The 27924-nt window shown below is 37.2% G+C and overlaps 1 protein-coding gene across 1 annotated transcript; it reads right to left on the bottom strand.

The window, feature by feature from the left end:
- Positions 1–87: 87 nt before the first annotated feature.
- On the bottom strand, positions 88–27621 carry LOC114308741 (uncharacterized). The gene is given in 22 exon segments (XM_082871969.1): positions 88–237; positions 1830–1892; positions 3101–3340; positions 4639–4773; positions 4946–5050; positions 5139–5330; positions 5430–5583; positions 7181–7242; positions 7317–7460; positions 7548–7595; positions 7687–7818; positions 7914–8060; positions 11197–12030; positions 12136–12404; positions 15060–15572; positions 17009–17207; positions 17286–17477; positions 18538–18666; positions 24006–24140; positions 24254–24590; positions 24715–24943; positions 25109–27621. Coding segments are annotated over 22 exon segments (4563 nt in total). The 5' UTR covers positions 25263–27621.
- Between the last annotated feature and the right edge of the window lie 303 nt (positions 27622–27924).

The raw sequence follows: 27924 nt of genomic DNA, 5'->3' as shown, positions 1-27924 counted from the left end.
CAATTAAGTCACAACAATAGATTTGCAAAAGTGTTTTGGGAAAACAAAAGTAAACGTACAACCGGACAAATTTGCAAGCGGCAGACTTTAGTGCATGTCGTCGGATATCCCACCTGAGACCATGCTTTCATCCACAGGTTTTAGGCCACCACATGATCTTGAGACCGATTCAAAGAGTTTCTCAATCTCTGGTGCACACCTTGTAAACGACCGGCTCCGGAAGTTGTATCTAGGATTCTGCTTTTTGACAATAAAAACACAAACCAACTTTGTAAAATACAATTTACAGACAACAGATAGTGCACTATCGAGTCCGGATCCTCTGCCATACTTTCCTGTCATACTTTCCTGCCATGCCCCAAAACGACGTCGTTTTGGGGCAAAATTTCAAAAGAAAAAAAAAACAAAAAAAACAAAACAGAACCAGAGAAGAGAAGGGGACGAAGAAAGAAGACAAGAACGACGGTGCCGATTCGATGTATGGCGAGAGAGAAAGTCATGATGTTGAAGAACGAGTGACTAAGGTGCCTCCTTAGGGATCTTGGGGTCTGAAATCACAAAAATCTCTCTTGATTTTCTCTCTCTTCATCTTCGATTTGGTGATCGGGGTCGGTGATGTCGGTGATCGGTCGCCCTTTCCAGTAGATCTGGATTTGATTGTTGATGAAGATGATGAAGATGATGAAGATGATGATGATGATGATGTTGAAGGTGATGATGATGTTCAAAACTGAAGATGAAGGGCAAACCTTGTTGATGAACAAAATTTTTTTTTTTTTTGTTGATGTTGATGATCTGGATCTGCAGAGTTTTTTTTTTTTTTTGTTGATGTTGATGATCTGCAGAAATTCACTATTGTTCTTCAAAAATCAAAGAGTATATATATATATATATACACATACAACAATATACATGAACAAATGTCTAGTGCTATAAGATAATTTTCTTTTTTTTTTTTGTTGATGTTGATGATCTGGATCTGCAGAATTTTTTTTTTTTTTTTTGTTGATGTTGATGATCTGCAGAAATTCACTATTGTTCTTCAAAAATCGAAGAGTATATATATATATATATACACACATACAACAATATACATGAACAAATGTCTAGTGCTATAAGATTCTCTCTGCCCTTCAAATAACTCTGTTTTTCATGGGTTCTCTTTGATTTTGTTCAATTTAGTGAGGTTTTGGTTTAATTTTTCTTAATTTCTTTTAGTTTTTGTTACTGGGTTTGTTTTATATTTTGCTCATGAGAGCTCACAAACCTTTGAGAGGTCAGGGGAAAACAAAAAAAAACAAAAATGATCCTATATATATACATATGTATACATACGTGTGTGCATATATATATATATATATAGATGATTGGGTTTGAAGGGTGGGTTTGTTTTGTTCTGTTTTACACTTGGTCAAAATGATCCTATATATATACATATGTATACATACGTGTGTGTATATATATATATAGATGATTGGGTTTGAAGGGTGGGTTTGTTTTGTTCTGTTTTACACTTGGCCTTTTCAAATGAGAGAAGAAAACAGGTTCAAAAGGAAAAGGAAGAAAGAGAGAGAGAAAAAAAAAAACAAAGGTGTTCTTCCTCTTAGATTTGGTTGTTTGAATGTTTGAATGGGTGTTTGAATCGCACTTTTTGGAGATTACATGATAATATCCAGAGGTGTTCTTCCTCTTAGATTTGGTTCTTCCTCTGGTTCTGGCCTCCACTTTCTTTTTTTTTTTTTCTTTTTTTTTGAAAACTTGCCCCAAAACGACGTTGTTTTGGGACACCGCAGGGACCACCGCAGGAGACCACGGCAGAAGATCCGGACTCGAGGTGGGTTAACAATCAGGCGCTCCAATAGAACTCTTGTGATTTGCTCCTGAATGATTTCCTGCTCGAGTCCGGATTCTCGGCCGCCCTACCCGGCAGCCCCCCAAAACGACGTCGTTTTGGGGGGGTTTTTTTTTTTTTTTTTTTTCTTTTCTTTTTCGTCTTCGTCTGGCTTTCTCTCTCTTCGAAACCAGACCAGAGGGGAGGGAGGAGAGGAAGAGGGAGGAAGGAGGAGGAGGAGGAGGAGGGAGGGAAGGGCCGGACTGGAGGGGGCCATAACCAGTGGGGGAGGAGGAGGAGGAGGCGGAGGCGAGGCGGTGCAGCTGCGGCGACGGCGGTGCAACTGCTGCGACGATCCGGATCGAGCGACGATCGGACGGCTGCGACGGCCGGCGGCGAGGCGACGAGCTGCGATGGCGAGCTCGCAGCCTCCTCCCTCCTCCTTCCTCCCTCTTCTCTCTCTCCCTCCCCTCTGGTTCGAAGAGAGAGAAACGGCAGAACGAAGACGAAGAAGAAAAGAAAAAAAAAAAACAAAACAAAAACCCCCAAAACGACGTCGTTTTGGGGGCTGCCGGGTAGGGCTGGCGGGTAGGGCGGCCGAGGATCCGCGTTCTTCCTGCTCAGCATAAAAGTGAATTTCCGTAAAAGACGGGTCAGTACAATAATATCCTCATTTGATGGATGGATGACGTGGAAACAACAATGCTAAAGTCTTTGAGGTGTCCCAACAAGATAATCTTGAATTTTACACTAGGAAGCACTGACACTTCAGGTTCCGTGTCGGTGTTGACCACGTATGGGACACAAACAGGGACACTTGTCCACATGTCAGACAGGCTACACGGCATGCCAATTTTCTAATTATTTATTTTTTATAGGACACTTTGGGAACACTTAATGGACATGCATGTCCTGTGATTATTTTTTATAATTAGAGAGTTAATTTGAGGTGAAAGTAAAATATATGAAAATAAAGACAGAAGAAAGTGAAAAAATAAAGATAAAAATACACCCACATACACATTGGTGCCTTCTATATTTCTGTACCCTAAATTTATATTCAGCAAATAAAAGTATTTTTTTGTCGTATCGTATCCTTTTTTTTTAAATCGCCGTGTCTTGTGTCAGTGTTTGTGTCCATATCTGTGCCCGTCACTATATTTTACAATACATGCATCACTGTGTACATATCCTCTACTTTTTTAAGAAAAAAAAAAAATCACCATGCGTGTGTTTGTGTATGATTAGTAATAGAGAAGTCTTGCTAACCTGGTTTGATTCGGCAAATAGGTAAAGAAGGATGAAGGAAAAATAATGCGTATGATTGTTTGGATAACGTAGTTGGTTAGTAAACGCATTCAAAAAGAGGTAGTGCCCCTCAGTATCAAGATCCATTATTAAAGTCTGGAAGATATCCAAGGCAGCACCAACTAAGAACACAGCTAATGGAACGCAACTGGCCATTGACTGTCCATGAGGAGGAGTTCTCGCCTGCAGCTGCTGTATAGCCTATGGAATGGTGCCAAAATATGAGTGTCAAGAAAGGGGATGTAAAATACAGGAAAAGAACCCACAAGTCACCTAGAAAGAGAGAACCCCACATGCGGACAAGTGATTAAATCAAAACTTAAAAACATGCAAATTAGCAATTCATAAATAAAATATTGTAAGTCAGGGGCTTCAAAATAATATGAAACTAAAGAGGTTTCTAGAAAAATACGAGGTTGTTGAAAAAATATCATTAGACATTTCAAAATTTGGCATTTAATTTTGTCCCATCCACTTATTGATGATAAAAGAGTCCTAATTATTTGAGAAGGGATTTACAAAAAATAAGATTATTGAACCTTGTTTTCCCGAACATGAAATCTCTCATCTGACCTATAATTTAGCCTGCTGGAAGTGATTTCTAATCCGTGAAAAATATTAGGCTTTAGTTTGTATTATTCAGTTTTGGAGATAATATTAAATAAGAATAGGTTGTGGCCATCATTCGAGTGTTTCTTCCTCTCTTCTACATATTCTACATCAAGATAAACATAGCAAGCCTGACATGTAATTGCTCACAATGAGTTGAGACTGGAGAGTTCCATTAAAAGGTTTTCCAAATTAAAGATAGTTTAGAACAAATATTTTTGAAGAAAAATCATGGGGTACTTACCAATCAGTTCTATTAACTAGACTTATTTATCCACAGGTACTGACTGATAAATTTATCACTGTAAATTTATTCATAAAAATAAGAGAGACTGAGACTGATAAATTTATCAAACTTAATGCGTAATAAGTCTCAAAAGTAGGATCTATTGGTAATTTACCCAAAACTAAATTTATTATTTGTTGAAACAAATGACAATATGCACACATTACATATATGGTGTAATTAATAATTTAAGATGGGAATTTTTCAAAAATAAAAGAAGAGTAATGTTATACAAACAAACAATTCATACATAATTTTCATACATAATGATGTGACTCGTTGTGAATCTTTCACCCTAAAATAAAACACCATTGAAGATGGATTTATTTACAATAATAGCATTATCACATCATTTTTGTGAAATTCTTTGTATGAATTTTATGTCAATAGAATTTACCATAAAAGAAAACAAAAGTCTCACAGCCTCTATGGATTATAAGGGTGGCATTTGCATAGCCTCCTTTTGCTCTGGACAGTGCATTTTAGTTTTGTTTATTTTGATGTACTTTCTATTGGAAGGATTTATTATCATTCTAGTTGTATATTCTCTCATTGCAATTACCACTATTGCATAATGAAAAAGTAGAGATATTCAAGAACACACCTGCATTCCAACATAAAGCACAAGGGAATTGATCAATGGTACATTTTACCGTGTCCCAGCCAGAGCAGCATCGTTAGGTGGAAGCAGCAGTTTCTGCTTCAATTCAGTTAAAAATGAAGACCCCTGCTGTCTCGTCTGCACATAAATTTAGAAAGGAAAAGACCAACAGCATGAGATGAATAAAGGGAACAAAAAAATTAACTCCATATTATAAGAAAAGAGAGGAACACAAAAAATCCATCTTCATTGTTCTTAATCATATGTGGGTTGCTCGGGGGCCAAATGTAAACAGACGAAATCCAGATACCCGCAGATACTCATCTACATCACCCTTAATCTGCTTTGCTTTAAGAGCCGCATCAACCTCGGAGAGAATATGCGGAGATTGACTAATCTCTGCTAGCAGATCAATCTACACAAATAGAAAAGAACAGTTAATTTTGCGATTAATTAAAATCATTAAAGAATTTACAAGTAGTCAATTATGCTCTATGAGAAACCTTTAAATTTGGAGTAGATGGGTCTGGTAGCCTCATATTACGGGGGAATGCACTGAGGATTATGTTCCGCATCTGTATGCAGCTCAGAGGAATGACATTGCACAAGCTGAAATGATAATCGCAGAGGAACTCAGGGTAATCATGAAGTAGCACTAGCAACACCCTTAGTGTGCCTTTGTACAGAAAATGAACCTGTAGGAGTTTTAAAACAGGACACAAGGTGCAATAAGCCACGGGTAATATTAGGAGGCAAAGTAAAAAAAAATAACCAATTAAGGAAAAGAGGCAAACCGGCTCTGCAAGTTCAGCATTCCTCAAGAATGACTCCAGGAATTGAAATAAGTCAACCAGCAAGCGCTGCATATATGGCCATCCCTTCTGAGCATTTCCAGCAAGCAATTTTGGCATGAAACTCCTGTGACTCACCAGCTCAAGCCATGCAAAGCTGAAATCATTTTAATCAAGTTAGCTGTGTGTAACAAGTAAGGAACTTCATCAAAGCATATTCACAAACAAAATTCTCCCAAATCTAGATCTATTTCACTTCAACAAAAACAATGGTTGTTACAACCAAATCTAATATTTTTAACTAGTGGAATTAACTTAAAATATAGAATGTAAAAGCAATTCCAGTGGTGCAGTATTTAGGTGTAGCAGTGCTAAAATAGAGCACAGCACGACATAAACACTCACTCCCGCAGTGTAGTACGTTGTGCTAAAAAAGCAGAGTGCTATTTCCTGTGCCACAATGATATTTTATACTACACCTTTGACCAGTTTATTTTAATAAAAATTACATCTATACCATTATAATTAGAGTCTAATTTATCACTAATTTATTATGTCATTATTAATCCAACAACAGAGAAATTGAAACCCTAACTACTGAAATCGTCACATATCCTCCTTAATTTAATAACAATTAAAACCCTCACCAAAATTCTGGACTCCAATCAAGATTCAATTGAAGTTGGTGTAGATTCAGCATAAATCTCATTTTTACGTTATTGATAACAAGCTTTTATGAAATAGCACGCTCAAAAAACTCCGATTGTAAAGGGCGCCCTTCATGATTTTCATGATTATGTATTTTGCTTATTTTATTTAATACACCTTTCATTTATTTTGGAACATCGACTTAAATTAACAGTAAGCGATGGTAGTTGATAATAGGTAGTGGGAAAAAAAAACAACTTTTAACATTGAAAATACTACATTGGAGCCCTTGCGCTGGCACAAGGGTTGGTTTGAGAATAGACTATTTTAATAACTTTTTGGCTAAAATATGAGGTGAAAAAAATTAGTATGTTTGGGATGATTTTTTGATTTTTTACGAAAAATGTGCAAAAAGTAGAGAGAAAAGATAATCTGACTTTTTTGTATAGTTCTTTGGCTTTTTGACCTTTTTAGTGACTTTTTGGCTTTTTTAGTTCTTCCCAAAACAAGCCTAAATACTACATGTTAGTGGAGCAGCTTTTAGCAAATCTATATTAAGTGTACTTGCTGCACTAAAATAGCACAAAAAATACTACACCAATGGAGATGCTCTAAAGGGATCAAAATATCTGGTCAAATAGATCTAAAAAGAGCAATCATCATATTGGGTACAAGAGTTCCCAAAAATTCCTACAGCTTTTTAAATTATATTTGCAAAACAAGACATTATGACTAGGGTGTAATAATATAGCACCTTTGACATCAGCAATTACTCTAAAATTCAGTACTACCAAGTCAACACAATAATGCATTAGTTATGGCAAATATATATCTTCTAAACACGCACAACAAAATGCTTAACCCAGTGAACTTCAATGTGAACGAGGCAAGTTATGTGTTCAACAGGCAGATAACAGTTACTTAGGAAACTATTTAGCAAATTAACCAAAAAGGCCAAACAATATCTCCAACAAAAGCAGCAACTAAAACATAGCTGCCCACTGCTTACGAAATTGATAAGCACTCAATCAAGATCCCAATCTGGGATTTGAAAACCACAAAATGAATCTTTATTGTAGATAAAATGAAGCAAGTTATAAACAAACCTAAATCCAGGAATTTTAAGGGGCTGTAGAGCATGAAATGCATTTGCAAAAGCTGTCAAAACCTGAAAATACACAACCAAGATTAGTTACTTAATGGAGACAAACAATGAACAAAGCTAATACAGAAACAACATACCTGAAAGTTTGCACCCTCAAAGACTTCCATGGAACCCAGGTCCATTAGCCAATTAATGAACAACCTGAAATATGGCCTTGGATTAAAAGATGCTTTCCTCTCCTCTGCATCTTTCTGAATGAACCTCACAGTCACTGCCAGAACCTGTAAAATACCAAACACTCTTGAAAAAGCACTGCTCCTAGATAAGCAACAAAATAACTGATATAACTATTCAGTTGGGACTCGAACCTTGGGCAAAAGAGAGAGTTTGCTTGATCACTGGTCCACAGGGAAAAACTAGCAATTTACAACATGAAAAGCCAAGCCATGAATAATAAATGTGAAAAAGAAAACCATATTATATATCCAGAGGGAAATAGATATCTACCTTTATGATCGACAAGACAAGTTTTGAATAGATATCAATAGCAAGGAAAGAGAGGGACTGGACTTGTTGAGGTGATTGCAGAGTACCAGAACTAATCACCTCAGAAGATAGGCAATGTGACACAGAAAGTTCCTGAGTTAAAAAAAATAAGAGAGAATAGGGAGGGAAGAGGAATTCAGAACTCAGACTATAACACTGTGGATATAACTTCAAAGAAGAAAATTTACAGTGAGACAGCGGAAAAACCGATCTGACAAATCATCCCCTTTCAGCAATCCACTTTGCTGCAATTGTAAAACATAATGGGCACAAGCTGAATCATTTGCACCGGCAAGTTCACATATCCTATACCATTCTGCAAACAGTACTGAAACCTACAGAAAACACATGTTCCAGCAGGAAATGATTACTACAAAATATTTAGTTGACCCTCCAGCTTCAAATCCAATTTCTAATGAGAAAATTTTCCAATCCATCCCCCAAGTTTCCCAGTTATTTTTTATTGAAAAAGCAGGCCAAGAGAATGAGGTCTGGAAGAATTTGAGGTACCATCAAATTAACATTCTGTAAGACCATCTCCAACGGTGAACCAAACTTGGCATCAAATTTAAATTTTGGTGAAAAAAACACTTTTTGATGCTCCAACCATTTCACCAAATTGATATCAAAATGAGAATTCAACAAAAAAATCATCAAACTGAGAATAAGCTGCAAATTTTACCAAATTACTGTTCCTGACCGTTGGAAGAGCTGAACCGGTCAACCAGCCGGTTGCCTGGCCAGTTGACCAACCGGTTCATCAATTCTGCGACGTGTTTGAACTGCGACGGGTTTGAACTGTTTGAACTGGTTGGTTTGAACTGGCCTGTGGCGTGACCGTTGGAGTTGAACCGGTCAACCAGCTGGTTGCTCGACCGATTGACCAACCGGTCAACCGGTCTGATCAATGGTTTGGACCGCTTGGTTTGAACTGGTTTGAACAGCTTAGGCTTGGTTTGAGATAGGTTATTTTGTGGAATTAGAATAATTTGAAGGGTGATATAAATTTAAATTCCCTTGAAAATATAATTGAAATTGTTATCTCATATATACATATTTTACAACTAGCCGTTTCAATAATTTACCATTGGATGGACAAAGTATTTTGAAAATTTACCGTTGATGATGTGTTCTATAAAATATATCTGTTTTGTATATCAAGCTGACAGAGCATTTTATTTTCAGAACAGCATTACATTGTATGTTGTGAATTTTGTTTCTTCCGTGTCATTTAGAAATTTTTTTCTCTTGAAACTTTAATTTATATTATCTGATTAAATTATCTGATTCTGAGGATGAGTGTATATCATTCTAATATTTTTCAGTAACTTAGATATTGTATGTACTGTATTTTTTCCAAAATATGGAAGATTTTGAAATGTTTGAAGAATCACAAATGTTGGAGCACAACAGTGATATTAATTTTATGTTGGAAACTTCACGAGAGCAGAACACGCAGAACAGTGATAATCATTTTATTTCAGAAACTTCTCATGTTTCTCGTGGTAAATTGTTTACAATTATAGAAGATGAAACTTTATGTAAATTTTGGTTAGCAGTCTCTCAAGATCCCATTACTGGTAATAGTCAAACTATGGCTATATTTTAATTCACAATTGAGCAGTGAATCAAATCGAAACCGTATTTCTTTGTCTCACCGTTGGTCTGGCATGCAAAAGGCAATTAATAAATTCTGTTGTTTTCTTGAACAAATTCAATTGAGGCAACAAAGTGGAACAACTGAGGCAGACATGGTAAAATTTATTTGTGTTATTAAGTATCAAATTTCTTTTCTAAATGTATACTTGTTATTAAAATTTTTGTAATTTTTTTTGTAGGTCGTTGAAGCGAAGCGGATGTATCATGCAATACAGAAAAAAACACTTCACATTTGATACATATTGGGATATTTTGCGCCGAAGTTGTAAGTGGGATGAATTTCGAACACAATCCCAAAGAAGCACGCAACATGCTTATCCATGTTCGAATCCACCAAACGGAGAATCTGATGCATTTCAATCCAACCAGAATAATGCGGTGCACGAACAACCATCTAATACATCAACATGACCAATTGGTACTAAGGCAGCCGAAGAGAAGTTGAAGAATCAAACAACGCATGATAGTAGATTTGATGAAATGACTGCCAACCAATCCAAAATTGTTGAAGTGTTATCAACTATCTCCGCTAGAACTATTGAGCGAGATGAACAAAAGGCGATCGACCGTGAGCAGAAAGCTGCAGAGCAGCAAAGAAGGGCCGAAGATAGGGAGGAACAACTAAAACTCCTATCTATGATGAATGAAAGAGAACAACGAAATGAAGATCATAAAATAATGTCAATGAACATGACAATTTTAAATCCTATGCAAAGGGCGTACTGCGAAAATCTTCAACGACAGATTTTATTTCGAACAACTAATAGATTGCCTTGAAAGGTTCTGTATTACTGGGTTTCATCTATTGGTTTCATCTATTGCAAAAGGAAACGGAAAAATTGTGTAAAATTATGTGAAATGTCTCACTTGCCTTTTCCATTTCTCTAAAATTAAGACATTATTATTAATTTGTTCTAGGTTTTTGTTTCTTGAGATGGTCGAGTTCTATTCTCTGCTGCTACTTTGGATACCATATTGATTGATAAAAACAAAAAAGCCTAATTGATAACTATTAATCATGACTGAAATTCTTACAATGCATATGTCAGATAAGGGCCTCCTATTTTTTTTTTTCTTCTACAATTCCCTACAACTATCTCAATGGGTTTTGTTCTTGGGTTAAGTAATGCTAGTGTTCTTTATGCTAGTGTGATGCATATCTTCTTGATACTAGGGCAACACTGATTTTTACATTCTCACTTGAATTAGGTGATGCATATCTTCTTGATGCTAGTGTTCTCATCAACTTCAGTTTTAACTTTTATATATGCCTTTCCCGATTCTGTTTCATAAACAGTGTTGTAATGTCACTTTAAAAGAAAGAAAAATATAAAAGTAGGTTTTAGAATTTCACCCTTCATTCAATCTGCTTCTTATCTTGATCTCAATGAATCTCCTCTGTCTGCTTTCTCAAATAAGAATATGTTGTACATGTATATACAATGTTACAGATAAATACTTACATATAAATACATCATTTCTTCTTTTCTTTGGTTACCATTACACCTTCCAGAAATTTTCATACAAATTGAAGTAATCAGAAACATTAATAAAATTCAACTAACATGGCATCAGTGAAGCTCGAAAAGATGGTGCACATGTATTACCAAGGCAATGTAAGTGAAAAACTAACAGAGAATTTTATATCAGATAATATGACAAAACCACTACATTTATAAAAGAAATTGACCCAACAAAAGGTTGTTAAAATAACAAAATACAAAACATAGCAAATACATAATGTCACATAGATCAACAGTCATTATCTGGTGGTGATGGAGGAGGGAAGTAGTGATGGTATATGTCATTTACGCGATATTCAATCCTATCTATGCGATTGTTTGCCACGTCATGACGTCTTTCAATGTCCAAACGGAACTCACCAAATTGTTCAATTAATGAGTTCTGCGCAGTGGCAAATGTATCAAACTGAGTACCCAACGAATTGACTTGGTTAGCCATATGATGTTCCCATTGAACGCGTTGATGTTCCCATTGAACGCGTTGATTATAACGTTGTTCTTCCATGGCCAAAAACTCAGTCCAATATTGAGGTTGTTCAGTTGGTGGCATCACATTGGCAGGAGGAGCTTCTGAAGCATCATCTAGTGGGACTTCATCTTCTGAATCTTCTGTAGCATTAACACTTCCCATTAAATTGGCAGCTGCACCAGCACGGGTCACTGTATTCTGATTAATGGGTGAACAGATTTTCATCTCCATTTCATTTACAAGGCGAACCCTAAAATGTTTGAAAATTTTTGTCAAGAGTGCCCCAAACAGTAATGACCGGCCCGTGAATTGACCTTGATTTGCGAACATCATTTCTTTCATAATTATGTAACACAAATCTAACTTATGGCCAACTTCAAAATAGTATAACAAATAGCCATTAAAATATGGGACCGCATCATGATGCCCTTTTTTCGGAGTGACATTTTCTACAATCCACCGGTGGAGAATCCGAAGATGAGGTTTTAAATGTCTTGCTGATAGACTAGTTCCAGTAAATCTGTTCTCACATATAGTAGTATATGCATCAGTAGCATTACCAACAATATCAACTAACTCAGCCTCACTCTGAAAATGGATATTTTCATCACCTACCTCAACTCCAATAATGCTTGCCAAAGTAGTAACATCAAACTGTATACCCTTTCCTTTCACATATGACAAAAGAGTAAAATTTCCATTTTCTTCCTAAGTACCTCTTAGGTGAACATAAAAAAGAGATACTAGTCGTGGATATACCTTTTGGGGTAAATTAATTAAATTTAGCCACCCCATTGCTTCAAGTTTACCAACTAATAGTGCATCATATTGAGGTGGCAAATTTACCCTCCTCCCTATTACAATAGGTCGGCTGGAGAAGTTTGAAAAGGCTAATTCATGACTTTCACTGAGAAAATCATCAGTAGGATATGACTGATTTTGAGGCTGCTGTTCTTGGCGTCGTGGAGGGTTGGAACTTTCACCAACTTGTGGTCTCGCTCTTTTAGTTCTAGGCATGATGTCAATATCTGTTCAATTTTAATGAATATGTGTTACATATAAAAGCTGAATTACAGTTGGCGTGGTGTTTTTCTGGTGTTATGCTGAATATAAATATAGAATTCAAACATGAACTTAAAATGAACTTAGAATTGAAATGAATGTAGTTTTAATATTACAATACATATTACAATGGAAAAACATGAAAGCATTTAGTATGCATACTAATTGGTTTTGCATACTAATGAAAAATGCATACTAATAAAGTGCATACTGAAATGAAAAGCATTTTTATGCAGTGTTTTTACTTCATGTTATGCAGTAATTGGTGTATGCTTAGAATGGCACATTAATTTTTATATTATACTATTTTAATATTAGAATGCATATGAAAGTGTTTTTACTTCATGTCATTTTTATACTGAAGTGCATACTAATTGGTGTGTGCTTAATGGCACATTAATTTTTACTTCATGTTATGCAGTGTTTGTTGTTCAGAAGTGCATACTGAAACTAAAAATCATCATATGCCAGTAAAGTAAATGTGTTCTGTTTCACAAAAGTTAATTTTTAAAATATTGAACATGGATGTAGTTTGATTAAAACATGAATTTTATGCTCTTGAGAAGGTTAAAGTTGAACAAATAAAACATAAAGTTGAACAAATAAAGCATGCACACTGAAAGGCAAAAAAAAAAAGAAAAATTAACAAAGGGCCGGTTGACCAACCGGTTGACCCGTGCCTGCAACCTACCTGTTCCTTGTTGTTTTGTTGTTCTGCTGCCTTGTTCTGTTTTGGGATGCTGCCTTCTTGTTCCTGTTCCTACTGATGTTGGATTTCCTACCTATGATGGTTTGCCTTGCTGATTATGTGGATTCACAAATATGTAGAGTTTGGGATTACAATTTGGTTAAGCCAAATTTGAAGGTGGTGGTGGAGGGAATACAGTGAATGTGTTCTTATAGAGGCAATCTGTGGGCAGAGGTATTCAGTGAATGGAGTGAATTTTTTGATGACAAGTTTGTAGGTGGTGAGGAAATTAATACTCAACAACCGTGGTGTGTGTAAACTGAGGCATGGTAGGTGGAATGAATTCAATGAATGGTAGGTATTGTTGAATTAATGAATGGTAGGTGGTTCAAACGTATGCAGTGTCTGTAGTAGGCCATGAATGTAGGTGGATTGCATTTATCCACTGACTACATGAATTTCTACATTATTAAATATTTTTGCACTTTGTATGTTGAATGCATTTTAACTGAGACAATAAATGAATGGCAAGATCAACATCAGTAAATGAATGGCACATTAATAAATTTGAATATGCACATGAACATTATCATTAAATTAAATTATGATTATCATTAAATTATCATTATCATTAAATTATTGTCTCAGTTATCATTAAGACATTATCATTAAGACATAATCATTATCATTAAGACACTATCATTATCATTATCATTATCATTAAGACATAATGTAATTTAAGACATTATCATTAAATTATGATTATGCAGATCAACAACAGTAATGTAAGACATTATGATTATGCACATGAACATCAGTAATTTAAGACATTATGATTATACACATGAACATCAGTAATTTAAGACATTATTATGAAATTATCATTTAAGACATGATTATTAAACGTGCATAAATGGATGTGGTATTATCATTTGTGGCACATCAATACTGAATTCAACACAGAATTTAAGACATGATTATTAACTTTATGTGGTATTATCATTTGTAACTGATTAAGACATGATTATTATCATTTGTAATTCTCATGAATTGAACACAGAACAATTCTGAATATTAAAGATTGGATCATTACAACACCACATCACCACATAACTTCTGAATTACTTAGTTAATATAGTGCATGATAATAAAGATTATAAACAAGACAACCTTCCATTCCAAAACTATAAACAAAATTACATAAAGTTGATGTGGTGAATTTAGCGTTCACCATGAAGATGCCACATGTGTTCTACTAAATCATTACAGAGGGCATGATATGCATTCTTATCTCTAATACCTAAATGACGAGACAAAAATGATTGGAAGTCATTGGTAGGAGTAGAGGAAAGTTGCACTGGTGTGTTCGTTGATGAAATTTCATAATCGAAATCAAGGTGCTCCTCCCTCTCATTTTCGACAATCATATTATGTAATATAATGCAAGTCTTTATTATGTTGGCAAGCATTTTCGAATCCCAAAAACGTACAGCACCACCTATAATTGAGAATCGAGATTGAAGGACTCCGAATGCCCGCTCTACATCTTTCCTGGCAGACTCTTACATCATTGCAAAATGTTGTCTCTTTGCTCCTTAGGGAGAAGAAATTGTTTGAACCAGTGTTGCCCATTAAGGGTATATACCATCAGCAAGGTAATAACCCATATCGTAACTATGTCCATTAATAGTGTAATGGACAGGGGGAGCTTTACCTTGCGCAAGATCAGAAAACAAAGGCGATCAGTCCAACACATTCAAGTCATTGTGTGAGCCAGGCATTCCAAAAAATGCATGCCAAATCCATAAGTCATAAGATGCTACTGCTTCAAGAATAATGGTTAGCTTTTTTTGATGGCCTACATATTGACCTTGCCATGCCTTTGGACAATTTTTCCACTCCCAATGCATGCAATCTAAACTTCCCAACATACCAGGAAATCCCCGAACCTCCCCAATAGCAAGTAATCTAGCAATGTCAGTTGGTGTCTGAGATCTCAAATATTGTACTCCAAAGATTTCAATCACTGAATTACAAAATTGTTGTAAACTTTGAATTGCAGTGCTTTCTCCGATACGCATGTAATCATCAACTGCATCTGCTGCGACACCATATGACAATATTCTCATCGCTGAAGTCATTTTTTGTAGGGGAGATAATCCAACTACATGAGCTGCATCTTGTTTTTGAACAAAATATGAATTGTGTGCTTGGATTGCATTCAAAATTCGCAGATACAAAGGACGACGCATTCGAAAACGTCTCCGAAATATTATAGGTGAATACACTGGATTTACAGCAAAATAATCTGCAAATAATCTGTCATGACCCTGCCTTCTATCTCTACGTATATACCTATGGCCTACAACAGAACCACCTATTTTCTTTGAGCTATCACTTGACTTAAGAATCTGAAGCATACTACTATTATTCTGCTCATAAGCCCCTAAAAGTGCAAGTTGAAGCAAACTGAACCAGTTTGCTATGTTTGGTCCAATATTGAAAAAAGTATATGCTAAAGAGACTTAAACCCAACACCGCAAGCTCCAAAAAGTATGAATTTCCACTCTGATATTAACTGTATTCAAACTGATTTCTCTCAAACACATGTATAATTAATATTTTTACAAACAATATTAATATAAAAACATATATAAACATATATGTTTGATGAATATATATATTAAATTATAAAAATATTTTAAATGAATGTATTTTATTTATTTTTAAATTATAAAAATATTCATAAAATAATTACGACATTACGATTCGATTCCGATTCAACCCGACATTTGAACCAGTGATCCGTCCACCCAATCACTTTTCCGATTCGCTCATCGGTCCGGTTTTTAAAACATTGCTCTAGAGTGCTTTCTCACTCCATATTTTTTGTTATCAATGTGTTTTTGCCTTTTCCTTGTGTTGACCACTAGTTGACTGATGTGGTAAGCAAACTCTATGGTTTTTACTTGTTTTGGGGCTGCCAGTGTGTTTGGTAGCATTATCCCGTGATATGCCGAGTGTTTCAGTTACTTTTTTATCCTTTTAGGGTCCCTATGCTAATGTGGTAAGCACATAATTGTTTCTTTTTTTGTTTTGGACTACCAGTGTATTTGGTAGCATTTGTTGTGATATGGCATTTTCCGGCCTTTTTGCTTTCTCCCTCGGCTGGTTTCTCTTGTTGCCAGCATGACTGATTCTATGCACATTTCTTTGTTGCAAAATGTTGATTCCTTGCCTATGTTCTCCGAAGTGGTCATTAAGGAGAGTTATTACAATTGTTGTCGTTTTTCAACAACTTAATTGTAGTTGTTTGTTATGATCACCCTATTTTCGAGTTGACACTTCATTTCAACCGTTCCGTGTTCCAACTTGAGGGAGAGTGTTGAAAATAAGGGATTGTTTGAGATGACCTAAATAAGTGTACTTTTTGTCTTTTTACGAAAAGATGTGCAGAAAAGTAGAGAGGTGATGTGATGGAAAAAAGATAAAAAGATAAAAAGTGTGTACTTATTTTGGGTAGCCAAACTTGGCCTAAGATTATATTGTTAAAGATGTTAGAAGATACGAAAGATATCAGAATATATAGAGATCCCATGATTTGTGTTTTTTATGATTTTTTGTATCTTTGATTACTTTCAATCCTTTAACTGAAGTGATTTGATTGTATCCCCCACTCTATATATATGGTGTATCATGTAAACAAGAGTATCAAGTTGAGGGAATGAAAGATGTAACCCATAAGGCTTTGTGTGTGTGAACATAGGCCAATATTGGCCAAACCAAATTAAACCTATTGTGTTCTTTTCTGTCTCTATTATCTCTCCATATTCAACCTTATTGCCTTATTACGAAATTTTACTCAAAGTGCACTTTAAGTTTTTACCTTAAGCTCCTGGCAGATGTCCAAAACTCTACTTATATCGTCTGGATCAATATTGCGAGCATCTAAAAAACTCTGCACCAAAAGGTTAGGGTTAACATGCCAGAGATGAAGAACCATACCACTCCCTGTGCTATTTTTAAGTTTCTTGGCGAAAACAATCGAAGACACTTCGTATTGGAGGAAGTTATAAGCAGTCTGCAGTTAAAACAAAAAGTTTTATCAAATCAAAAGGAAAACACCAAAACATTAAAAAGAAATGTCCATTTACATTACATTAATGTGGGCCATTCCAAGAAGCAAGACTTCAGGGCAGTGCTCAAGAGGATGCTTAAGCATTGATTGAACAGCACTTGCATGACCTCTCTCAGCTAGCAGACACAACACCTCCAAAAGATCAAGACATAGCCATGCATGATTTGCATGTCCAGGTTGAAATTTAAGACCATGCACAGCATCAACATATGCCTGCAAGAGTAGTTTGATTAGTTGGATCACTCAGAAACAGCAAATTACTAGTAAGACCTGGATATTAAGAACTTTGTTATCAAAATCTTACGGTTCGCGATTTGATTCACGATTCGATTCGCGATTCGATTTGCAATTTTTGCAAAATCGATACGAATCTATGAGTGAATCTATTTTGGAAATGAATCTCTAGTGAATCGCACGATTCACGATTCGATTCACTTCTTACGATTCATGCAATTTTTGAAATTATTATGTCCAACATATTTTCAACTTGTTTTTTCCCCATCTTTTTAGTGAAAATGACATAATAGAGCTTCTAATAACGTTTAATATCAAAATAACCAACATATATACATGATTTATTGTTATTTTAGTGATCGTGGAGTTTTTGATAAGATCCAATCAGATTCAGTCAGACCCAACATATTTTTAACATTTCTTCTCATTTTTTTTTCCCTTCAAAATATCGTAATATATCTTCTAAAGATGTTTAAGATTAAAGTTACACTATGAATTATCTATTGCTATTTTATTAAATTGAATATTACATGTGTGACGTTAGTTATACCTTTTAAAATGTTTTTGACTTTAAATAAAATATTCTAAATAATTCTTTCTTATTATTTGCTCACTGTTACTTAGAAAAGTATATATGTTTATTGTCCAAATATCAATATCGTTGTTAATTATTGTTACTTTAGAAATTGATAATTTGTCTATTTAGTTATTATCTTTATTAAGAATAGTTGATAAAAAATATCTAAAAAAGAATAAAAGATAAGATTGTGATCTTATATGAAAACCTTTGTTAACTTCTTACCTATTAAACTACGTGATTATCATTCAAAATAACATTTTTGTTGATTCAAGTCTAAATATTTTATATTCATAAGAGCTATTTAACATCTAAATGTATAGATATATGTTTTTAAGTAATTTAGAAAAAATGACCGAATCTTTATGATTCACGATTCAATTCGATTCGCAATTCGGTACAAGGCCATTTCGATTCACGATACAAATCCCGATTTGACAATTATGATTAAGAATATCATACCAGTTGCCTCCCAGCATTTGCAAAGGTAAATACTTCGGGTGGCACTGCAACGGCATTCTTAAGAAAAGATAGCTGGCCCTCAGTATTCTTCCAAACAGACCCACAAATAGCATGGAGTGGGAATGGTGTTAGCATATTATATTAGCCGAAAGTGTTAGCATATTTTATTAGCCGAAAGTTACACTAGGGTCTGTAATCATTTTATGCCCTCAGGGATCATCTTGTAATTGTGTTTCTTGTAAACCCTAATCTTCATTTATAAATAGGAGGTGATATTCTATCATACCCCAAGCTGGGTACCCAAGCTTCATGGTATCAGAGCTTCACCTCTAGGGTTAGGATTCAAAACATACCTAGTTGGATCATCTGCTGGGTCGATCTTCAGCCACCGTCGTCATTCTGCTTCGTCTTCGTCTCCGTCTCAGCTTCGTCACTCGTCGATCTCAGCTCCTCAGCTCGTCGATCTCAGCTCCTCCAGCGGTTCGTCGCTCGTCTCCATCACCCTCGTCGTCCTCTGTCGTCTTCGTCACTCATCCCCTTCGTCGCTCGTCTCCACCCCCCCCTCGTCGTCCTCTGATCTCTTACCCAAGTATATATAACTATATATATCTATCCTGATATATATATAAATCTAGCCTAATATATATATTTATATATAAGTAACATGTATACATAAATAAATCAATATATATATATAATAAATAAAAAAAAAACAAAAAAAAAACAAAATGGTTTCTTAATGTCTTTGTAGTGAGCATTGTGCCTGTTATCTCCCTTCTGGGTTTGTGATTGCCACTAGTTTTGTTGCGGGTTCGGTAGTATTGTATCCATGACAGATTCCACCAGTGTGTCCCCTTCTTCTCAAACACCAAAGAGCGAGAGTCCTATTCTACCTACTACCATGACTGAGAACCCCAATCTGAAAATCACCACCTCTCTATTTAATGGTCAGAACTACCTCGCATGGTCTCAAAGTTTGACTATGTTCTTGAAGAGCAGAGGGAAGATGGGGTATGTTGATGGCAGGATACAGGCACCTAGTACCACTGACTCAGATTATGACCAATGGGAGATTACCAACTCTTTGATTATGAGTTGGCTTATCCATTCGATGGTTCCAGAACTTGGTGAGAGCTACTTGTCTATGGAGACTACCCAGGACGTTTGGGAGGCTGTGGCTGTTACCTATTCCCGCAAAGGGAATTTTTCACAGGCATTTGAGTTGCGCCGCTCTATTGAGAGCTCACTTCAGGGGGAGCAGACTGTTCTTCAGTACTTCACTTTCCTCACCAACGGCTGGAAACGCCTTGACCACCTGGAAGACTATAAACCCGTTTGCCCTACTGATTCTGTCGGGTACAAGAAGTTCATCGCACGGGAACGGGTCTTTAAATTTTTGGCCGGCCTAAATGTGGAGTATGATCCCGTTAGGGGTCGAGTTCTGAGTATGGACACTCTTCCTTCACTTCAGGAGGCATTTGCCTATGTACAAAATGAGGAGAGTCGCCGGTCTGCTATGATGTCCTCTGTCTCTACTGACCGTTCCGCATTACTATCTACTCCTCGAGATGGCCTCAGCCTGCCTCCTCCGTCTGTTGCTAAGGAGTCTGTCTTCTGTGATTATTGCAAGAAGCCGCGGCATACTCATGAGACGTGTTGGAAGCTTCATGGGACTCCATCCGGGGGTCGAGGTGATCGGTCTGGTTCTCGAGGAGGTCGGTCAGGCCCATCTAGAGGACGTGGTTCCTATTCCCGGGCTCATCAGTCTAGTGCCGTTGATACCCTTGATTCTAATTCTACTTCTGTTACCCAAGCTTCTGATACTGAGCTGGAGGATGCTTTGCGCCAATTGTTGGACCGCCGATCTTCTACTGCTCTCAGTACCGCTTCCTCGTCCTTTGCCCGCTCAGGTAACTTAGCATCTTCTCCTTGTGCTTTCCTGTGTCATACATCTTTGCCTTGGATTATTGATTCTGGTGCCTCAGATCATATGTCTGGCTCTTCTGATCTTTTCTCTGTCTATAAGCCCTCTTTAGGTCAGGACAAAGTTAGGATTGCCGATGGTACTGTTTTTTCCATTTCTGGAAAAGGTTTAGTCCAAGTCACTCCTACCATACATCTATCTTCTGTTCTCCATGTTCCCAAGTTTTCTGTTAATCTGTTATCCTTAAGTCGTCTTACCCAGGATTTGAATTGTAGTGTGACGTTTTTTCCTGATCATTGTCTTTTTCAGGACCTTGTCACGAGGAGGACGATTGGCAGTGGTAGTGCAGAAAATGGTCTCTACTTCCTAGATCAACCAGACAAACTTGCTTATTCTTCCACCACGTCTTCTACTACCCCCGCTGATTTATGGCTGTGGCATCGGCGTCTTGGGCATCCCTCATTTCATTTACTTAAGCATTTATTTCCTTCTAGTTTCGCAAATCATCATGTGTCTGACTTTCTTTGTGAGTCTTGTCAACTTGGAAAACAACATAGAGCTTCTTTTGCTCCCAGTTTGAATAAAAGCTTCGTTCCTTTTTCATTAATACATTATGATGTTTGGGGTCCCTCTCATGTTCTGTCTGTGAAAGGTCATCGCTGGTTTGTTACATTTATTGATGATTTTTCTCGTGCTACTTGGGTGTATCTCATGAAAGATAAGAGTGAGGTTTTCTCTGTGTTTCGCACTTTTCATAAGATGATTTGTACTCAGTTTGGGGCCACTATCAAAATATTTCGTTCTGATAATGGCGGGGAATACACAGCTTCTGGGTTAGGACAATATTTCTCTACTCATGGCATTATCCATCAGACCTCTTGCACCAATACCCCTCAACAAAATGGGGTGGCCGAACGCAAGAATCGGCATCTTCTTGACATGGCTTGGTGCATGTGTTTTTTTATGCATGTGCCTCGGCCCTATTGGGGCGACGCTGTTCTCACCGCTGCCCATCTCATTAATCGTCTCCCTACCCAGGTCTTGAACAAACAGGCTCCGCTTCACGTCCTCTTCGGTTCTCCGTCCTTATTTTCTATTCCTCCCAAAATATTTGGTTGTGTCTGTTTTGTCCATGATCATTCTCCCTCTCGTGGTAAGTTGGACCCTCGCTCCCTCAAGTGTGTTTTCCTTGGTTACTCTCCTACTCAAAAGGGGTATAAATGTTACCACCCTTCTTCTCGTAAGTGGTTTGTGTCCATGGATGTCACTTTCTTTGAGTCCCAGTCCTATTTCTTGTCCTCTCCGGTGTCACCGTCCTCATTTCCGGGGGAGCCTTGGTGTGAAGTGAGTCCTGTGCCTCCTATGGTGGAACCAGTTGTTCTTGTACCACCCTCTACTACTGTGCTTCCTATGGTGGACCCAGTTGTTCTTGCACCCCCCTCTTCTACTGGGACTATAGAACCCACTGTCACCAAGAATAAGGACGGGCATGTTATGTCCGGGACATAGACAGAAAACAAGTTAACTGGATACACGGGACCGTCTCTGCTACTCCACTGCCATCTCCTGCTTCTGATAAGAGTCTAGGTAACTTTGAATCTCTTGAGTCCATTGATCTTGATGTTCCTATTGCCAAGAGGAAGGGTGTGAGATCTTGTACTCAACATCCTATCTCACAGTTTGTATCATACTCTCATTTGTCAGCCTCATATAGAGCGTTTGTGTCCAATATTTCCTCTGTTAGCATTCCTAACCATTTTCAGGATAGTCTTGCTACCTCTGAGTGGAAACTAGCCATGATTGAGGAAATGAAAGCACTTAGGAAGAATGGCACTTGGGAATTGACTGAGTTACCTACAGGCAAACGACCTGTGGGATGTAAATGGGTATATACTGTGAAACACAAAGCAGATGGGTCTATTGAGCGTTACAAGGCAAGACCTGTGGCAAAAGGTTTTACTCAGACATATGGCATTGATTATCAGGAGACCTTCGCACTCGTGGCTAAAATGAATTCAGTCAGAGTACTTCTCTCTCTAGCAGCTAATCTAGATTGGCCGCTTTATCAGTTTGATGTCAAGAATGCTTTTCTCCATGGTGACCTCGAAGAAGAAGTATATATGGGCATTCCTCCGGGTTTTGAGGATCATCAAACAGAAGGCAAAGTATGCAAACTTCGGAAGTCATTATATGGTCTCAAACAGTCTCCAAGGGCTTGGTTTGAGAGATTCACTCAGGCTATGGTTAAATATGGCTTCAAACAAAGTCAGGCAGATCACACATTGTTTGTGAAACATTCCTCACGCGGTAAGACTACAGCACTTATTGTTTATGTAGATGACATAGTTCTTACAGGCAATGATAGTGGAGAAATACCTCTGTTGAAGAAATATTTAGCTCAAGAGTTTGAAATCAAAGACTTGGGAAGCTTGAAGTATTTTCTGGGAATTGAAGTTGCTCGCTCTAAGGATGGGATATTTATCTCACAAAGAAAATATGTGCTTGACCTGTTGAAGGAAACTGGGATGCTTGGCTGCAAGGCATGTGCCACCCCACTGGAACCCAATCAGAAATTGGGGGATGATGAAGGAGGAGAAGTTGTGGATAGGGGGAGCTATCAACGATTAGTGGGTAAGCTCATTTACCTATCTCACTCCCGTCCTGATAATGCTGTTGCTGTCAGTGTAGTTAGTCAGTTTATGCATGCTCCTCATCAGATTCACTTTGAGGCTGTCATGAGAATCTTGAGGTATTTGAAGTCTGCTCCTGGTAAGGGTCTGTATTTTTCAAAGTATGATCATCTTCGTGTAGAAGCCTATACAGATGCTGACTGGGCTGGGTCAGTAACTGATAGGAGATCAACTTCAGGGTATTGCACATTTGTTGGCGGCAACCTAGTTACTTGGAGGAGTAAGAAACAGAATGTGGTTGCCAGGTCAAGTGCAGAAGCTGAGTTTAGAGCTATGGCACAAGGTGTGTGTGAACTTTTATGGATCAAATTATTGTTGAGTGATCTAGGTATTGATCAGACGGACTCCATGCGGTTATACTGTGACAATAAGGCCGCCATCAACATCGCTCACAATCCAGTTCAACATGACAGGACAAAACATGTTGAAATTGATCGCCACTTCATTAAGGAGAAATTCACTAGTGGTACCATTTGTACTCCTTTTGTCCAGTCTGGTGAACAACTTGCTGACATTCTCACCAAGGGGATTGGGAATAAACCATTTCATGAAATATTAGGCAAGCTGGGCATGAGAGATATCTTCGCACCAGCTTGAGGGGGAGTGTTAGCATATTATATTAGCCGAAAGTGTTAGCATATTTTATTAGCCGAAAGTTACACTAGGGTCTATAATCAGTTTATGCCCTCAGGGATCATCTTGTAATTGTGTTTCTTGTAAACCCTAATCTTCATTTATAAATAGGGGGTGATATTCTATCATACCCCAATGTTTCAATGTTTTGTACAAACAAGAAGTTCCCTCTATCCACATAAAAATCAGATAAAACATATTTTACATACATGTAATTAATTAAATTCATGTATGAAACAAACCTGGCATGCATGTTTATAAACGGACATAAAAAAGGAAAATGCTGCCTCATTAGGGAAGTAGAATCCCTCATGATCTAGGTTTTCAAAAACACTTATCCAGTTGGTTTCAGGAGCCTGTACTTCAACATTTATAATTAGAAACAAGGAATGCACTTTACCAAATTGCATATGCAGCAAGATAAAAATAAATAAAGCAAGATACAGAATGATATGAAAAAAAAACTCACATGCTGCTTGATTGAATCAATAAGGACATCAATATTCCATGAGCACATCAATGGCAGATCAGACGAACTGTCAGTACCAAGAGCATAACAGAAAGTCGAAAATGCATTCTGATTGTCCTCAAGCCCAGCATGGGTGCGGGCAATTGTGCCAAGTATCCTAGAAACAGTGATTTCAGTCAGCGGCAAAAAAAGAGATAACATCTCCACGCACTGTGAGACATTAACTGTGCATCCATAGCCCAATTCCTTCATTATATCAGACATGCTCATCTCCTTCTCCATTTCTGCTAGAACAGCATCAAAATCATTCTCATCGCCTTCAAACAAATCCAAGCTCCTGGAGCAAACAAGACGAGCAACAAGGCAAATGATGACCTTAAAACAGGATACATTAATTAACAGAACAAGCATAAAACTAATAGCATAGCTGTTTCCAGAGGAAAAACAAACACAATTAATACCTCAAGAAGGTTGCCTCATGCAATTCATCTGAAAACAATGGAGCTAAAATAAAGTGGTCACCCTTTTTCAATTGCACTAAAGATAACATCTGCATAAATGAATCCACGTGCTTGGACAGGCCCTCAGATCAATGAAGAAACATAAAAATATTTTGAATTTTCTCAGTAGAATTAACACACACAGGATTGGCAAAAAGTTCCCCAATCTGAACCATGCAGAAGTTCTTCCCTAGAAAGAAGTGCACGGTTAACATCCATATTGAAAAGCAGCAAATGTACAAAACTAACAAAAAGGAGAAAAAAAAAACCAATAGATTAATAAAATGAAGCACATGTGGCTTCACTTCTTGTCTTTTTTTCAAGGAGGGGAGCGGACAGGGGTATAGGAACTTACCACACATTCTGATGTCAGGATTTTCTGAATCTGACAAAGCAAGACCAATTCCAATTTTCTCAGGTGTTTTTTTTTTGGATAAGTAAGTCATATTATAACCAAAAAAGATAGATATACAATGAAGTTCAATACACATCCTTTGTAGGGAGAACATACATAAACATAGAAATAAACTACTCCCTCAAAAGAAACAAACTAAGCCTATAGACGACAAAAACACCAAACACAACAAAGGATTCAAAATTTCCCTCTAACACTCTTCAAGTAATGAAGTTTCGCTTTGAGTTTTCTTCTGTTATCCTCCTTTGTAGTCTCCTCATTAATGGGATCACTTGGAGATGGACCCCCTCTACTTTGTAGGCTCTTTGTTTGACACAACAACTCTTGATTTAATTCTCCATTTCCCAACTCTCCCATATTACATGATTCAAGGACATCAAAAGCATTAGATGTTGATGGGGTGAAACACTGCATCTCTGCCTCTTTGTTTATCACTGTCGTTGAACCTTGCCCACCATCTCTCCCTTTTTTCTTCACCACTTCCCATTTGGTTGGAACTTATATGTTAGTCTCCTTGACTCTCCACTCTTGTTTGGGAGATGGAGGGTTCAAGGTCTTTGGCTTCTGAGGACACAAATTAGTGGTATGACCAAAAGTCTTACAACCATCACACCTTTGAGGCTTCCATGGAACCTCAACTTGAATCTCATATGGGTCACCATAACCAAGATTTATTTTGAAAGACTTAGGGATCTCTTTATTTGCTGGCACTTCAATATATATTCTCGCAAACGTAAGTCTGCTTCTCTTGAACGTAGGCTCATCCAAATAAAGAGGAGTTCCCATGATGCTAGCAATGTAACCCAAACCTTCTTCAGTCCAAAGCTCCAAAGGAACATTATACAACTTCACCCACAACGGCACACTCGAAAATTCACACTTTGTTAGTTTTAGTCCAGGTTGCCATTTTTTAACAACAATCAATCTAGCCCCAATGTAATAGGGGCCATCTTCCAAATTTTGTCTATAGCCTCTACACTTCACTTTAAAAATAAAAAACACATTATCAATAGAGACAACATCCTCAAGCAAATTTTCCCAAAGTTTCTCTGCCCAAGTTTTCACATAATGGAAAGAGAATCTTTTATCAATGAAGTATCCAACCAAGGCATTTTCCCAATAAGAAAAGCCTTTTTTTGAGATCTCTATAGGGACATTGTACACGTCATCTACTAGGTTCTCAATCTTATGGGCACCTACTTTATACTTCATTTTTGACACCTTGTTAATCTCTTCTTTAAGTAAAGAGCTCCAAGCTTGTAAAGGCTTACCTAATATAGCAGTTGTATCACCATCAAGACATTCATCCTTGCCATATTGTGTGTCTTCCATATGTAGTTCAGCTAAATCTTCATTACTACAAGCTCGCACATTTTCAACACTCTTCTGTTGCTTGGTATCAATTACTTCTCTCCTTTGGTCAGCATTGGGTGAGCCAAGTTTCTTTGACATTATCATTTCATTTGCCGCCAATGGGGAAACAACGTCCATATTTGGCCACTGCTCAAGATCAATTAGCACTCTAGTTGGTGTGTTCCATGCATTAGGTATTTGGTGCTGCTTTGATGATTGCTCAGTTGAGGCTTGCATTTCCACATTCATTTGCAACCGTGGTGTACCAAGATTTCCACACAAACATAGACCGACACAATCACACTCGATTGAGCTATCCTCCGATTCCACATCCCTTAATCCCCTTTTGTTTTCATTCGAGAGCCTTTGCCATGGTCCCACAAAATCTCCAGATATGAGAGATTTGGGGGCTACTCAGATACGTGTAGACCTGCAGGGGAGTACATCAGGCATCTCATCGGTAGATATTTGAGCATCCCCCTAATTATCAAACCCCATCAAGGAGACCTTGGTTGATTTGCACTTAGCAGATTTACATTTTGATTTACTCTTGGCTAATTTGCTCTTAAGCTAGTTTGCCCTTCTTCATTGATAGCTTGCTGCCCTCTCTGTCTCTCTCTTTGTCCCTCTGTCTCTCTCTCTCTTTCTCCTTAATCATCTTGTGACTTCTCAGTGACAGAAGTTCACTTAGGCATTTTGTCGAACAGGTTGAAGGTAAGACAGCAAAGAATCGATTTTTCAAAGCTTTAGTGTATCAGTTCATGCCAAATGGGAGCTTGGAGAAGATGTGTACAGCTACAAGATGTGTACAGCTACCTCTCTATATGGAAGCTTCAACCTAAACAATCTGGGTGGGGCGTCTCAGGTGTTGACAAGTGTAAAGCATTAGCGAGATTTTCCAGAAAATATTCATTGATCTCTATACTTATTAGGGACTCACAGAGCACTGTATTGAAATTCGGTTTATCCAACATAAATTTAATAATTGAACCAAATATTGGTTCCAATTGTGTATTCTTCAAATGCTTCCCATCAATATTCAGGTGATCCAAGCAGGTTTGGAGGATCAGCATGCTTCCCTCAGTTCCATATCCAACATATTGTCAAGAGAAACATAAAATCAGCAAGGTTTATAGGAGAAGATCAAAATCAAATCAACTCAACTCAACTTAATACAACAAATCCTTAGGATTCACTGATTTTTTCAACCTCCATGGATTGAATTGTATATTTTCAAAAAAATCGAATCAACTCAACTTAATACAACAAATCCTTAGGCTTCACTGATTCTTTTCAATCTTCATGGATTGAATTGTATATTTTCAAAAAAATCTAGCTAATGAAGATTTTCAAATTACCTATATACCTTCCCCAAAGTTTGGGATTGTGAAAGGATAAAGGCT

The sequence above is a fragment of the Camellia sinensis genome, chromosome 5 (genome assembly GCF_055761805.1).
Source record: "Camellia sinensis isolate YWXY chromosome 5, ASM5576180v1, whole genome shotgun sequence".
NCBI lineage: Eukaryota > Viridiplantae > Streptophyta > Magnoliopsida > Ericales > Theaceae > Camellia > Camellia sinensis.
Note: the sequence above shows the minus strand (reverse complement) of the source record. Positions and strands in the feature narration are given on the sequence as shown.